Source organism: Alosa pseudoharengus, unplaced genomic scaffold (genome assembly GCF_046254945.1).
Source record: "Alosa pseudoharengus isolate Yale_2024_CS ecotype anadromous, Long Island Sound unplaced genomic scaffold, YU_APseudo_1.1 YU_APseudo_1.1_scf_7, whole genome shotgun sequence".
Classification (NCBI taxonomy): domain Eukaryota; kingdom Metazoa; phylum Chordata; class Actinopteri; order Clupeiformes; family Clupeidae; genus Alosa; species Alosa pseudoharengus.
In genome coordinates, this window is record NW_027468859.1 from 41857985 (window position 1) to 41874115 (window position 16131).

The 16131-nt window shown below is 38.4% G+C and overlaps 1 protein-coding gene across 3 annotated transcripts in view; it reads right to left on the reverse strand.

The window, feature by feature from the left end:
- The window catches only part of enah (ENAH actin regulator), a 205585-nt gene that overhangs the window by 39874 nt on the left and 149580 nt on the right, over nt 1-16131 (reverse strand). For 2 of the 3 annotated variants that reach the window (XM_076271668.1, XM_076271667.1), the window contains one exon: nt 10896-11675. The exons of the other annotated variant lie outside the window; for it this stretch is intronic. In XM_076271668.1, coding sequence (XP_076127783.1) covers nt 10896-11675 — 780 coding nt within the window. The remainder of the gene's footprint in view (nt 1-10895; nt 11676-16131) is intronic. 3 annotated transcript variants of the gene reach the window in all.

Sequence of the window (16131 nt, forward strand, 5' to 3'; positions counted from 1 at the left end):
ATGTGCTTTATTTTTTTTCTCGCACCTTGCTGCATCAGAACATTATTCTACATAAAATGGACCTGTTAATGAAACAAAGAGAACAAGAAAAAAACAACCTGAGCCTGCCACTAGCCAAATTTACCTTGACTTCATCCATTGTAGCCTACTCTCTTGGGCTCCAACTACGAGACGGTTATATTGTTTAATGTTTTCACACATAGATGCATCAAACAAATAATTCAAAAGTCGCAGTAGCCTACTGATGTGATGGGTCAAGTGTCGTATCGTTGACTAAAACACAAATTTGCGATGTGGTAATGGTAATTTAGATATACAAATACTTCACATATTTTTCAATGATGTTTTATTTCTATAGTTTTGGTTCTCATCGTATCCGCCCGCAAGGAGTTCTTTTCCCACCCGCATACCCGCCCGTAAATTTTAGGGACGTCATAATTTACCCGTTTTAGCAACTTTTCTGCGGGTAACCGTCGGGTACCCGCGGATACCCGACCCGTTGCAGGACTCTGGCTCAAAGGCACTTCAGCCGTTCCTACTGGTCGGGGTTTGAACCAGCAACCCTCCGGTTACAAGTCCGAAGCGCTAACCAGTAGGCCACAGCTGTTACGTGCCGATCTAGTTGGGGTCAGTGAAGATGAGTCAAGCTGGATGTTAATCTGTTTTAGCTGGAAACACCAAAAGCTCAGTTTTTTTTCCATTCATATTAATATAAACATTGCAATGCTGAATCATCGTTAGTTTGGACATAAGCGTCACGTTTGGTCTCCGTGAAAATGGGAAAAGGCATGAGATCGACTTCGGTATGGACTTTAGGCTACAGGAAGCAATGGAGGGAAACAGGCAGGGTGACAACCTAGGCTACAAAAACAGGATTTATACTCTTCCTTCACAATTACTGGGTTGAACACGCACAGTGGTGTCATGTAAGGACACTGTTCATGTTGCACAGCACTTGTCACGACATTTTGAGTCTGTTAGGAGGCACAAAGGTACAGTTTAGAACATGCCCCCATAAGCTAGCTTGTAAGCACTTTGGCTGCTTTAGCCGCTAGCCGTCTAGCTCGCATCAGACGGCACCAATTTTTTTCACATTTTTTCACAGTATTCCGTGAACATGGTCAACTGAGTTCCGTGTTAAAATTGGCCAGATTTCTCCTTCTAAATCTATTCTGTATTACTGTGTTATTAATCTTATATTAAGATAAAAAATCTTTATGGTATTGTTTTTAGTATGAAGCGACTAACCTAGCGGTCTCTCGAAAGATCATTTTGACTTAATTTAACCCATAGAACCTAGACTGTGTTGAGGGCATTTTCAATACCTTTAGTTAGAAGCATTTATCCTGGTCATTGTAAGTGCCATACACATGCTATATATAGTTTTTTTCAGCAGAGTCTAGGCTACCCAATTTCATGTATTAATACTTGCATTGATTTAATTTATTTAATAATAAAAATACAAAAAGGGTATACAAATTATTATATTTTGACATGTATCTCACCACTGCAAGCTGGTAGTTCAACTTGCCTTTCATGTGGGTGTAGGGCAGACGGTCCTGAATCTGGCAATATCATTGCAATGGTGGAGGAATTCTCTGGGGCTGAGCAAATGTGAAAAATATGTGGTGTGCCATTTTTTATTTAGCCCTATGAGCCCTACTCTATATTTGGCCATTCTCACTACCTTTAGTTATAAGCATTTATCCTGGTCATTGTAAGTGTCATTTACACATGCTATATTTTTTTCAGCAGTCTAGGCTACCGAGAGCTGCCACCATTTCATATATTAGTACTTAAATTGATTTGATTTTGACTTTTAAATAATACAAAGACAAAAATCATATTATACAATTCTTACATTTTGAAATGTATCTCACCACAGCAAGCTGCCAGCTGGACATGATATTTTTTTTATTTAGTGATGAAAAATGACTATTCTGCACTCCATATCTGTGACACAAACTGATCTGACTTGACCCGAGTTTGCGTGTTAGCCTGTGTGTGCACTCATGATGATTCTCTACAATTTATTTTTTTTTAAGTATATTTTTTGGGCTTTTTATGCCTCTAATGATAGGACAGTGGAGAGTGACAGGAAGCGAATGGGAGAGTGAGCAGGGGTGGGATCCGGAAAGGACCACAGGGTGGGAATAGAACCAGCGTCGCCGGCGTTCGGTGCAGGTGCCCCAGCCAGTTGCGCCACAGCTGGGGCCTACAACAACTTTTTACTGCATTGCCATGAACAAAGTAAAGGCAAAAAAGGTGTTTCTTTGTCAAACAAATTGGGATGCAATGTGAGCCTTAAATTGGATGCCATGCAGGAATTTGCTAGGATCTCAAAACCGGATTATGAACATGCTTTGCCATAGAGAAACACATGATAGCATTGGATTATACATGTACATGCTTTGCCACAAAGACACACAAAAACGTGGGGTAAGTCAAGCTATATGAAGTTATTATTTTGCTGTCACTTCGTCTGTTTTATAACCCAGAAGGATGTACTTGGTATATAACTATTGATTGGGTGCTGCTGGAGAATTTGGGCCCCATGACATACAATACTCTTAATGCTCCCCCGATGTGTAAAAGAACCCCTTAAATGATTACTTCTGGTGAAATTGTTTTGTGGAAACTAACTGATAAATTGACTTAAAATATATTACATGCATTGATAGCATATTACAATACAGCCTATAAAAACCTACACAGGTTGTTCTATTCAACTCATTTTAAGCAAGTACAGTACCCTCCAGAATTATCGGCACCTTGGGTAAAGTTGACTAAAACAGGTATATAAAATAATCTTTTGATGATTCATTGTACTCCCACATTGAGAACAATGAGGAAATCCACCCTTGAAGGGAAGAAAGTTTATTCTGAGAAAAATGAAAATCTCATAAAGATATTCTCATAATGATATTCTCATAATGATATTCTTAACTGAAACACGTTGCTCACAATTATTTGCACCCCTAGAAAAATCTTATATACAAAACCTAACAGAAGCATTTTCCTATCTAATTTCAATTTATTTAAGTTAATCAGAGTGTCTGTGATCTTTCAGAAGTAGTTTGTGACTTTCTTTTATAAATGTATAAAGGTATAAAGTGACACAGAGGCTAAATCCTCATTTTTCATTTTTCAACATCAGAAAGACAAGAGAATATACTAAATTTAAATAAAAAGAAAGTGTGTTGACATTTATAAGTCAGGGAATGTTTACAGACTAGGAACTTGAAAATGTGACAAACATGCTTGGACAAAGACCCAAGGTTATTTTGCCCCCATGTACAGTTTGGAGGATGGTAAGATAGGCAAAAAATTCCATAAGAACCACTATTGGAGAGTTACAGACAAAGGTGTCATCTTGGGGTCACCAAGTCCCCCCCAAAAAATTAAAAAGTGACCTCATTGCTAATAGCTTATTTAGAGGGCATGGTAGGTAACAGCCTGTCCAGTCATTTAATTACCAATGTAAATGGCAGGAGTTACTAAATGGTACAGTGATTTTGTCTGGAAGTGTGGTTTATTGAAGATGAATTCTTTGCGCTCTTTGGCTAGAAACACAATAGGTGTGTTTGGCATATATACTGTAAAAGAATGACTATACTGAAAAGAATCTCATACCTACACTGTAATAAAAAAATGGTGGAGGCACTGTGCTATTGCGGGGCTGTTTTTATTCCCAAAGGCCTTGGGAATCTAATTAAGGTGCATGGTATCCTGAACAACAAGAAAAACCTGAATATTTTCAAAGGAAATCTGTCAATCTCTGACAAGACACTAAAAGTTGGTCATGATTGGATCATTCATCAGGTCAATTAACCAAAACAATCGTCCAGATCGTCGAACAAATATGGTTTACTGAATACAAAATCAAGCTTTGCCCATTGCCATCTCAGTCCCCTGAAGAGGGTGACACGGGAATCAATTGTCGCTCCCATCCCGAACCCACGAAAATACTCCCGTTATATCCCGATCACGTGACTGGCCCCGCCAAAAAATGTCCTGTCCTGCAAAATCCCAAGAGAAAGACACCCGAATCCCGTCCCACTCCCGTTTCGTTCCCTATATTGTCTTAGGCTAGCCTACACTATACATGCATTACCTGCAGGCCTAGGCGATTTCATTACGTAATTCCTAACGGAGATCTTCTCAGCATTTAATAATAGTTTATAGATGTTTAATAAATGCTTAACAGTGTGTAGTAGAAGAAAACAGAAACTTTTGCATGGTTGTAGGCGTTTTTATCTGGGTCAAGGTAGTGTGGTAACACTCCATAATAAGGTGCCATAATAAATAGCAAACTAGTAATTACCTAACCCTTTGTTAATATGTGTTAATTGTTACTAAAATATCTATTTGGCACAAGTTAATAGTTTTTTTTTTCATTATTAATTAAATATTAGTTGTTTGCATAAAATCTGTATGTTAATGTTTTAACAAATCTATGAACTAATATTGTATTAATATTTGTTAATAGTTAACTAAATGTCTTTTTGGCACTAATTAACAGTTATTTCTTACATCATTTGAATGTTAAATGTTTATTTACAAACTATATGCTAATATAAAAGTTAATGACATATTATTATTTATCTTGCTTTTCTGATTAGCTTTGTGGAGAATTTATGGTTTATGGCTTTATGGTCTTGTGGGGTGTAGCTATAAGGCACCCTACTGCCAGTGGTTGGTTGTGTGAGAGTTTGCGCACCTCTTCTTCCACTTCATCCTCATTGGATACCTTTGTGGTTGGCTGTCCTGTAATTGGTGACCCTCTGTCTAGTGTTTGAAAGTAGTGTACTCTTTGCCTTTGGAAGTACTAGTTGGTTGCTGCTTGAATTTGGTAAAATTCAGGGGAGGGGGGTGTAACAGAGTTAGAAATGTAGTTTAGTGTTTGTATGTGATTTTCGCCGGAATTAAGCAGCTTTATTGAGATTGGTGTTTTGGAGCTCCCTTTGGAGAAATGGTATACTGCAGCTCTGCTGCGTTTTGTCCTTGTATTGTTGCCATAGCCGATCAGAAGCGGTATGCTTTGCATTGTGTAGGTTGACTGTATAAAGCACTCCCCACTTTGTTTTAATTTTGTAACTGTAAAATGTTGTTTAAGTTGAAAACTTCGATATACCACCTGTATTATATTACTTTACATGTATTGTTAGGATTTGGGTGCAATTCTAGCAACTTAGAGAATGTTTATTAATGTTTTCATTATGACCAAGAGTTCATATACAGGAAATGAATGTACATTTAGTTTAGCATTATGTTTATGCATTACCTTCGTATGGTCTACGTCTGTGAGTGTTTAGTGAGTCTCAGAATATTAATAAACTCGTTCTGTGCACCTGAACATTCCATGTCGCATGTCTCCCTTGCTAGTAGGGCTGACATTGATGGTACAGTATAATGATGCATGTAATATAGCCCATTCAACTACTTCTTATTATTTTGCTTGTGCAGATGCGATTTTATGTATGCCAGTGCCTGAAGGCATGTTTTGTTTTAACTTTTCCTAAAGGAATACAGTGTAAATGTGATAAGACAGTTTTGGTCTCAGTCCCTTCACCGTCTGACTAATAGTTATATATTACTAATATATTAATAAAGCTTAACCAACTTTATTATAAGGGTCCCCCATACTGATAGTTGTATATTACTAATATATTAATTAAGCTTAACCAACTTTATTATAAGGGGCCCCACACTGATAGCTATATACTACTAATATATTAATTAAGCTTAACCAACTTTATTGCAAGCGGTTCCGGCGCTGACAAGAGTGGCAGCATGTCAAGGTAGCTCTGTGTTTTTTTCTTGAATTTCCTCTTGGGGATCAATAAAGTATCTATGTATCTACCTATCTATTGTAAGGGTCCTATGGGGAGTGGTTCATATTGGGATAGGCAGAAGCACAGTTTAATAACAATTAGTTAAATAATAATAAGTCATTAACTTTTCTATTAACATATAGTTTGTAAATAAACATTTAACATTTAAATGATGTAAGAAATAACTGTTAATTAGTGCCAAAAAGACATTTAGTTAACTACTAACACATATTAATACAATATTAGTTAATAGATTTGCTAAAACATTAACATACAGATGTTATGCAAACAACTAATATTTAATTAATGATGAAAAAACTATTAACTTGTGCCAAATAGATATGTTAGTAACAATTAACAAATATTAACAAAGGGTTAGGTAATTGCTAGTTTGCTATTTTTTATGGCACCTTATTATGGAGTGTTACTGGTAGTGTAGTGCAGCGTTTCTCAAACTATGGGCCGCGGACCGGCACCGGTCCGCAACGTGGAGACTGCTGGTCCGCGGAGCCGTGGAGTGAAATTAGGCCCGGTGCTTCGTGTGATAATTTGCTGCGCAATTGATCAAGGAACCGCGGACCCGCAGAAAAAGAAAACAAACGTTTCTACAATCAGGAGGAAATGCTAATTTGATGTCATTAAACATAGAGCCGTACAATTAAGTGGTTCATGAGCGTTCATTCAATGCATGCGTGTGCCCGTGTGGGCGACAGAAACTGAAACTACCCGATAACGTTGGTAGCTAAGCTCTGCTTCAACCTGTCAGAAGGCTATTTAATTATTTAACGGCATTTAATAGAACTACGTGGATTCTTGCAACTTCCATAGAAACAGCCCAGAGACAGTACAATTCACTGTCTAGCATTGAGTAGGCCTCTGAGTATAGTCAAATTTGAATATAACGTGGCCAAAAGCTATTGTAGCCTTATTGGTCTTCCTATTAAAGATCTCCAGACCAGCGATTTACGCTTATCTGCTCCGCTGTTTACCATACACAAAAGCTGGTATTATGTTTCCTGAATCCTTACATTCAGGCATTCAAATGAAATTTCTTTAAAAAGCATATACATTTTTTCTCCATTTGCCTACCAGTGTATGATGCTTACATGAGGGAAACATTCCAAAACAATAGCACCCATATAGTTGCTGTTGTTTTGAGAAGTATTTCTCATGCAAGCATCATGCAACCATGCAAAAGCAATTAACTATTGTAATTATTATATCTTACATAAGTAAAGCAGTCCTCTGATGTGCATGTTTTCACAAACTTTTTGTGAACAATGTAGTACTTTAAACATTGACTGCTTTGAAGTGAAAGTGCATGGATAACAATATAGCAAAATAATAATTGTGATAATGATAATCATCATGAGAATTTGATGGGGGTGGGGTACGTGTAGGTGGGCCCTATGACCCCAAAGTCCGCCTTGACCGGGCCTCAGGTCAAAGAAGATTGAGAAAGGCTGGTGTAGTGGATAAGGAGCTGGACTAGCATGCAGTAGCCTGAAAAGTTGTTAGTTTGATTCCCGGTTTTCACTGTTGTTTCAATTGCCTTTAATTTAATTGACATATGTACGTCACTTGTCTGCTAAATGAATGAATGTGAATGTAATCTTTACAACTCACTTGAAAATGTGTTGCAAGGCATATAAAGTCCTTACTTTACATAAACTCACAAAATATCATTAACTAACCACTTGTAACTCCTGAGTTAATCATGAGTTATAGTATTAGGAAGTGGTTTATAAAAGATGTATCCTCACACTAACTAATCATTAGTGTATGTGTATGTGTATGTGTTAAATAATGGAAATATTACTTTATCAAATATATTATTGCATCATTTATTAAGTATTAACAATAATTTATAAACATATTTTAGGCTTATTTATTATGAACAAACCATTTATAACTGTGTGTACAAATACTTTATTTATGAGAATTAACATAGGAGCAATGCTTTATAAATGATGAACAGAATAGTTTGCAACTGGTTTATACTGGTAAAATTATTTCATTTATAAGTGGTTGTTTCATGATTTAAGTTTAAATCATGTATTTACAAACATATTTTTGGATAGGCTTATTCACTATGAACAAACCATTTATAACTGTGTGAACAAAAGCTTTACTGATGATAAATGATGTATGAGCAATAAATTACTAATAATGAACAAACCATTAACTAATAAGTAACAAAGGCTTAATAAATGATGAATTGTATGTAGTATGGTTATGAAGTTACTTTTGGACATATTTTCAAGTGAACTGGTCCTTCTAAACTAAAATGATGCATACACAGAAATTACACATGGGGATACCACACAAAACTTGGATCAGGAAGAGTTGACAGTCCTGCCTGAGGGTAGACTGCAACATTCATAAAAGGTGAAGTAGACATGCAATGGCAAAAATGATGCACACAAAGCAAATGACAGCAAGGTAAATTATGCACAGCTAACACCATATTTGGTAACACTCCATAATAAGGTGCCATAATAAATAGCAAACTAGTAATTACCTAACCCTTTGTTAATTGTTACTAAAATATCTATTTGGCACAAGTTAATAGTTTTTTCATCATTAATTAAATATTAGTTGTTTGCATAAAATCTGTATGTTAATGTTTTAACAAATCTATTAACTAATATTGTATTAATATATGTTAATAGTTAACTAAATATATTTTTGCCACTAATTAACAGTTATTTCTTACATCATTTAAATGTTAAATGTTTATTTATTATTATTTACAAACTATATGCTAATATAAAAGTTAATGACATATCATTATTTATCTAGCTTTTATAATTAGCTTTGTTGAGAATTTATGGAATTTATGGTTTATGGCTTTATGGTCTTGTGGGGTGCATACGGCACCCTACTGCCAGTGGTTGGTTGTGTGAGAGTTTGCGCTCCTCTTCTTCCACTTCATCCTTATTGGATACCTTTGTGGTTGGCTGTCCTGTAATTGGTGACTCTCTGTCTAGTCTTTGAAAGTAGTGTACTCTTTGCCTTTGGAAGTACTATTTGGTTGCTGCTTGGATTTGGTGAAATTCAGGGGAGGGGTGTAACAGAGTTAGAAATGTAGTTTAGTGTTTGTATGTGATGTAATTAAGCAGCTTTATTGATATTGGTGTTTTGGAGCCCCCTTTGGAGAAACGCTATACTGCAGTTCTGCTGCGTTTTGTCCTTGTATTGTTGCCATAGCCGATCAGAAGCGGTATGCTTTGCATTGGGTAGGTTGACTGTATAAAGCACTCCCCACTTTTGTAACTGTGAAATGTTGTTTAAGTTGAAAACTTTGATATACCACGTGTATTATGTTACTTTACATGTATTTTTAAGATTTGGGTGCAATTCTAGCGACTTAGAGAACGTTTATTAATGTTTTCATTATGACCACGAGTTCATACACACTGAGTCTAACGTGACTAGCTGTAAACTCCGCTAGCAACTTTCCATGCATTCAGTGTAGTTAAGCAGTTCAGCTTAGTGTGCATGGAAAGTGCAATTCAGTCTAGCAGGAAATGAATGTACATTTAGTTTAGCATTATGTTTATGCATTACCTCCGTATGGTCTACGTCTGTGAGTGTTTAGGGAGTCTCAGAATATTAATAAACTGTCGTTCTGTGCACCTGAACATTCCATGTCTCCCTTGCTAGTAGGGCTGACAGTGATGGTATAGGAATGATGCATGTAATATAGCCCATTCAACTACTTGTTGTTTTGTTTTAACTTTTCCTAAAAGAATAAATGTGATAAGCCAGTTTTGGTCTCAGTCCCTTCACCATCTGACTATAGTTATATATTACTAATATATGAATTAAGCTTAACCAACTTTATTATAAGGGGCTCCACACTGATAGCTATATACTACTAATATATTAATAAAGCTTAACCAACTTTATTATAAGGGTCCCCCATACTGATAGTAATATATTACTAATATATTAATTAAGCTTAACCAACTTTATTATAAGGGACCCCACGCTTATAGCTATATACCACTAATATATTAATTAAGCTTAGCCAACTTTATTGCAAGCGGTTCCGGCGCTGACAACAGTGGCAACATGTCAAGGTAGCTCCATGTTTTTTTCTTGAATTTCCCCTTGGGGATCAATAAAGTATCTATCTATCTATCTATCTATTGTAAGGGTCTTATGGAGAGTGGTTCATATTGGGATAGGCAGAAGCACAGTTTAATAACAATTAGTTAAATAATAATATGTCATTAACTTTTCTATTAACATATAGTTTGCAAATAAACATTAAACATTTAAATGATGTAAAATATAACTGTTAATTAGTGCCAAAAATACATTTAGTTAACTATTAACACATATTAATGCAATATTAGTTAATAGATTTGCTAAAGCATTAACATACAGTTTTTATGCAAACAACTAATATTTAATTAATGATGAAAAAACTATTAACTTGTACCAAATAGATATGTTAGTAACAATTTACAAAGGGTTAGGTAATTACTAGTTTGCTATTTATTATGGCACCTTATTATGGAGTGTTACCAATATTTTTTTGCCAGGCTAAAATGAATGAGGAAAAGGTGAAGTGCATAACTTACATAATGTTTTAAAGTAGATTTCTCAGACAATAAAATACTTCCTTAGATTATTATATTAAAATGAAAACCCATATAGAAAGCAATTTATTGCAATATATAAAGGCATTCAGGACAAACTTTCAGATTTTGTAAGTATGACTGGGGTTAGCCAGACCTGATTTTAATATCAAGGCACTGTGAGGTTTTCATGAGGCGAGTAATCTCATGCCAAAGAGGTCAGACACATTCAATATGCAACTAAAAAACAGCAAAACAGCCCCACAAAAACCAAACATAAAACTAAAGTTTGAAACTAATCTGGGATGACCCAATGAGAATATCCCATGGCTTGCCACAGTGAAGCACATAGCTAGGTTTAGCTCTAGCCTCACATAGAACTTAGCACAAAGAGGCAGCAAGTGAAAAGTCGACCACTCCCACCACCTTTAGTGGAGTAATGGAGACAGAGACAGACAGAAGAGGCCCTTACCCGGCTGACAGGGAACATCAGCAGGTGGACAGGCCGGCAGGTCTGGAGGAGTGGAGCAGGAGTCTCCAAGCACAGAGTTTACAGAGAGTTCAGCAGAGGCAGGGGAGGCTGCGGAAGGAGAGGGGACAATAGCAGGCAGGGGTAAGGGAGAGGACACATGAGGTGAGGTGGGTATGGGTGGGGATGGATGGCATGGAGAGAAGGGGAGGGGGGGTGGGGGTGGGGGAGTACAGGCCGATGGTGGGGGTTGCGCTAATATTGGTGAGGGTGCATGGAGCTTAGGTGAGGTTGTGTGGAGTTTAGGTGATGCTGGCTGGCCATTGGGTGGTGTAGGTGATGGAGGCTTCTGCATGAGAGAGCCAGGGGCTGGAATGGCAATGACTGGCCGTGGACCTGTGGCTTTTCCTGGTGGACTACTGATCATGACTGGAGGAGATGGGGGAAGGGGACTAAAGTTAGTAGCTGACCAGACAATGGACTTCTGTGCAGCTGGAGGGGCAGGGACAGAAGCTGGGAGAGAGTGTGTGGCTGGGGAAGCAGCCAGGGTTGGCTGTTTTCGGGGAACCGTGGCATAATGTGGCAGGACTGGGTGGAAAGCAGAACCCAGTGAGGTGGCAAACCGGGAGGCAGAATGACGAAGTGGAGGGGTGGGAGGCGTTGAACAGGAAGTCAAGGATGTGGGGGGAGGGTAGCTAGGAGTGGAAGAAGAGACAGGTGAGGAGGAGGAAGTAGTCTTGGAGTAATCAGGTGGTGGAGGAGTGTAGAGGGTGCTTTCAAATGCTGAGCACAGCAGATGACATGACAGGGGGGAATAAGCAGCCACCGTGCAGAGGTAAAGAAACAGACCAGACAGAAAGAGAGAAAAAGAAAGAAGAGAGAAAGGGGCAATGAAGCAAGACAACTAGCACATCAGGCTACATCACCATTTTGTGTTTTTGGATGTCACATAACACTATAATTAGTACTGAGGGTTAGCTTTTGAAACAAACCACAGACGCACTGTAAAAATGCATCGCCCTATAACTTCACTGATTGGTTTGGTCCAGAAAAAAAAATATTGCTCTGGAGTTATGCAACTAACAAAGGCTATACTATGTGCATCCAAAGCTCCCACACAGTGGAAAGAAAGAAAAAACACATTAAATGTTAAAATACCAACATCTCAACCAAGAAAAGGCCCATGCCATAACAATAACTGTCTTCATACATAAAAGATGAATGTTAAACTTTGATGAGTTAATGTCATGATAAGGCATTTAGATAAGCACTTGGACACAATCTAGTTGCAGGGTTTATCCTTGAAAGCCGAGGAGCAATCTTGAATAGTTTTCCAATATGAAAGCTGTTAAGTATAATCAGCAATTTCTAGTAGGAACATTATACAAAACATGACTCTTTGAGGTATTTCTCACAGGCAACTAGTTTTGGCATCATCATCTTTAAATTCATTTTGAAGGTATATAATCATGTGACAGATTAATGACAAATTTCATTCCTACTAGAGCCCAAGCTGTTAACTATGTCTACCCAAAATGTCTGTTCTATAATGACTAGGGCTGTAACGCTACACCAACCTCACGATTCGGTTTGAATCACTGTATTTTTGACCCACGGTTCGATATGAACCTCGATATTTCTTTTTTTGGAGGGGGGGGGGTGTAGACATTTTATTAAATAAAATTTCAATAGCCTACATTAGAACACCAGAGGATTACAATATAATATAATATAATATATATGTATTATTTTATATCCTGAATGGCCTACTATTTCTATTGCAACTCTACCTCTTTAAAATTCAGCTGTCTGGTTGAAGCCTGGAAATATTGTAAACATCCAATTGTCCGGCTTCACGCGTCTTTTATTTATATTTCCCCAGTGAAGCTGCAATGACCCAAACAACCACCAAATGGCACTTGTGAGCAGGGTTAGGAACGTCAGCTTTTGCCGCTTTGAGTCTATATGCGCCAGTATGCTACAGTATGGACCATACATTTAGCCTACCCAACGTTTGTTTCCACAATATTACACCCTGATGAGCTTTCATTTCAATGGCTGATAGGCCTACACTAAGTCTCCTGCAACAGTCCCAACAGTTAGCACTATAATCAACCTAACCCTTACGAGGCCAACCGTTAGTTACTAGGTGAAATGTACAGTGGATACTAGTTAAAAAATGACACTTCATTCACGAAAAACGTGATTCACGCAGCTGCGTGAAATGTAAGTACAACTGCAGCCGCTTGGGGGCAGCATAAGTCCGCTGTGGCGTTCCGCTGACGGAACTTTCGACAGCAAGGGCTGTAATTGGCCGAGTTTTCAGTGTGTTTGTCGGTGTTTTTAGCAGGTCCTGCAACATGCTAGTCCACTGTAGCCTATAAGCTTTGTACATAATGTCAAACATAGTTTTGGATTCAGTGGCAGGATTTCTTGATTGTACAGTGCCTGTCTCTCAGTAATGTTTTAAAATGAGAGCTTCGTCAGCTGGCAGTAGGCTACTTGTCGGCAGTCATGAGAAGTTCGCTTGCTTCCCAGAAACCTTGTGAATAGTTCTGATTTTTTTTACTACACTAATGAGATTGAAATATAGCCTTTGCCTAAAGCATCTCCTTAACAGTAATGTTAACAAAATGACAGCATTCATATGACAAAGGAAAATGTTGTCTGACGGTCGAGTGGGTTAATGCACGTATTTCCAGAAGGTCTGCAACTTTCAGGCAGTCCTGAGTTCAAATCCAGGAGTAACCTAATGATGCAACGTTTTTGTTTAAAAATCTTTTTATTGAATCAAAGTCGATTAGGTGTTCTGAAGTAGCCTAGGCTTAGGCTGGGTGTAGGCTACTTTGAAACTTCTGCGGGATAACGGGAGGATTTGTTTATAAAACATAACTTGCATCTTTCCATTTCAACCATTATTAGGCCTAGGCCTATTTTTATCTTCTTTTTTTGCAAGGTGTTGCTCCTGGCAAGACTTGTTTATAAGACTTTTGGTGATTAATTGATAGCTGTTTTTGGGACACGTTAAACTTTCTTTATAATGAGCGCATAAAACGACTTATTGCTGTTTTGGGACATTAAGCTACATTAAGCTTTTTCACATTAAGGATTTTATGTCCTTAATTTATTAATATATTTTGGCTACTGGCGCAAACCCTGGATACTTTTATTGCCACACAATATTGGTGGTATTTGTTACATTAGCTTCAGAAAGCACCGCTTCAGAAAGCTGCACTGCATGTGAAAGAAGGGGGTGAGGGAGGGGAGCTTGCAGCCAAGTGCATGCGAGCACAAACCGAGAGAACAGTAGGCTACAGTGAGCTCTGTACTCTGCTGTGTCATAGGCTATTTGCTACGATATTTAGGCTACATTTGTTACAACAAGTCTGGCCATTCAACTTTTAACTTAGGCTAGGCCCTATAGGCTAGCCTACAACAAACAGTCTAATTTCGCGTGCCAATTCAAAGACCTGTTATTTCCATTTTTGGATTAGACTAGCCAGTCTCTATGCTGTGGCAGGGCACACCCAATGAAAATAAATTAACACAACGCAACACAACACAGACCCCGCTTCTCTCACTCTCACACAGACCCCGCTTCTGAAATGAACGCAACACAGAACCCGCTTCTCGCATCAGTCAGTAGGCTATAGGCTAGAATAGGCCTACAGTATGCATCGGGAAAAACACTTCGAGGATAGGCTACGCGCAGCGCAGCAGCAGTTTGTGACTTTGTTTAATCTCTATGCTGTGGCAGGGCACACCCAATGAAAATAAATTAACGCAACACAACACAGACCCTGCTTCTCTCGCGTCAGTCACTGAAATTAACGCAACAAAGAACCCGCTTCTCGCGTCAGTCACTGACAGTAGGCAGGCTAGAATAGGCCTATATGCATCGGGAAAAACACTTCGAGGATAAGCGCAACAGCAGTTTGTGACGTTGTTTAGTGTAACCTCATGTATGAAAAGTAGTATTGCCCTGGCAATACTGTGACGGCGGCCACGAGACAGTAGAATGTAGAATGTTCATTATTTCATAAACACGTTTTCTCTGAAGCACTTTCCCGACTTCGTCTTTCTAAGTAAACTGATTGTTTACTCTACAGGCTATGTTGGCCCTCTCAGGCTGTAGGCTACAGTAGGCCTATTGAAAGTAGCCTAGGCCTAATGAGCTGGGTAGCTGGGTGGTATTTGTTGTTACATTAGCTTCAGAAAGCACCGCTTCAGAAAGCTGCACTGCTTGTGAAAGAAGGGGGTGGGGGAGGGGAGCTTGCAGCCAAGTGTCGGAAAAATGCATGCGAGTACAAACCGAGAGAACAGTGAAGGAGTGGCCGATCCTGGAGCTCCGTAGCCTACTCCGCCTTGTCATAGGCTATTTGCTCCGATATTTAGGCTACCTTTGTTACAACAAGTCTGCCCATTCAACTTTTAACTTAGGCTAGGCCCTATAGGCTAGCCTACAACAAACAGTCTAATGTCAATTCAAAGACCTGTTATTTCCATTTTTGGATTAGACTAAGCCAGTCTCTATGCAGGGCACACCCAATGAAAATAAATTAACGCAACGCAACACAACACAGACGCCGCTTCTCTCGCGCCAGTCACTGAAATGAATGCAACACAGAACCTGCTTCTCGCGTCAGTCACTGACAGTAGGCTAGAATAGGCTACATGCATCGGGAAAAACACTTTGAGGATAAGCGCAGCACAGCAGCAGTTTGTGAAGTTATTTAGTGTAACCTCATGTATGAAAACTAGTATTGCCAGGCAATAAAAAGTAGTATTGTCGTGGCAATATTTGCAATACTGGTGACGGCGGCCATGAGACAGTAGAATGTCGAATGTTCATTATTTCAATAAACACGCACTTTCCCGACTTTGTCTTTCTATAAGCATATTATGGAGATAGGGTAGAAAACCGGATTTAGCTAAACAACTAAGTAAACTGATTGTTTACTCTACAGTAGGCTATGTTGTCCCTCTCAGGCTGTACAGTAGGCCTATTGAAAGTAGGCCTAGGCTAATGAGCTTAATAGACACATTAAAACTTCCAGCCTAATGACTTTCACACATGATCAGCATCGATCAGGAATCTAACCCTGCTTGCCATCGTCGCAGTCCCCTGCATTACCATTAGTCTATCAACTAACTAACTATGTGAACAAAGGTGACAAATAGGGTATAAAACATAAATACAGAAATATTTCTAAAACTTCAAAAACTCAGTATCTAAAAC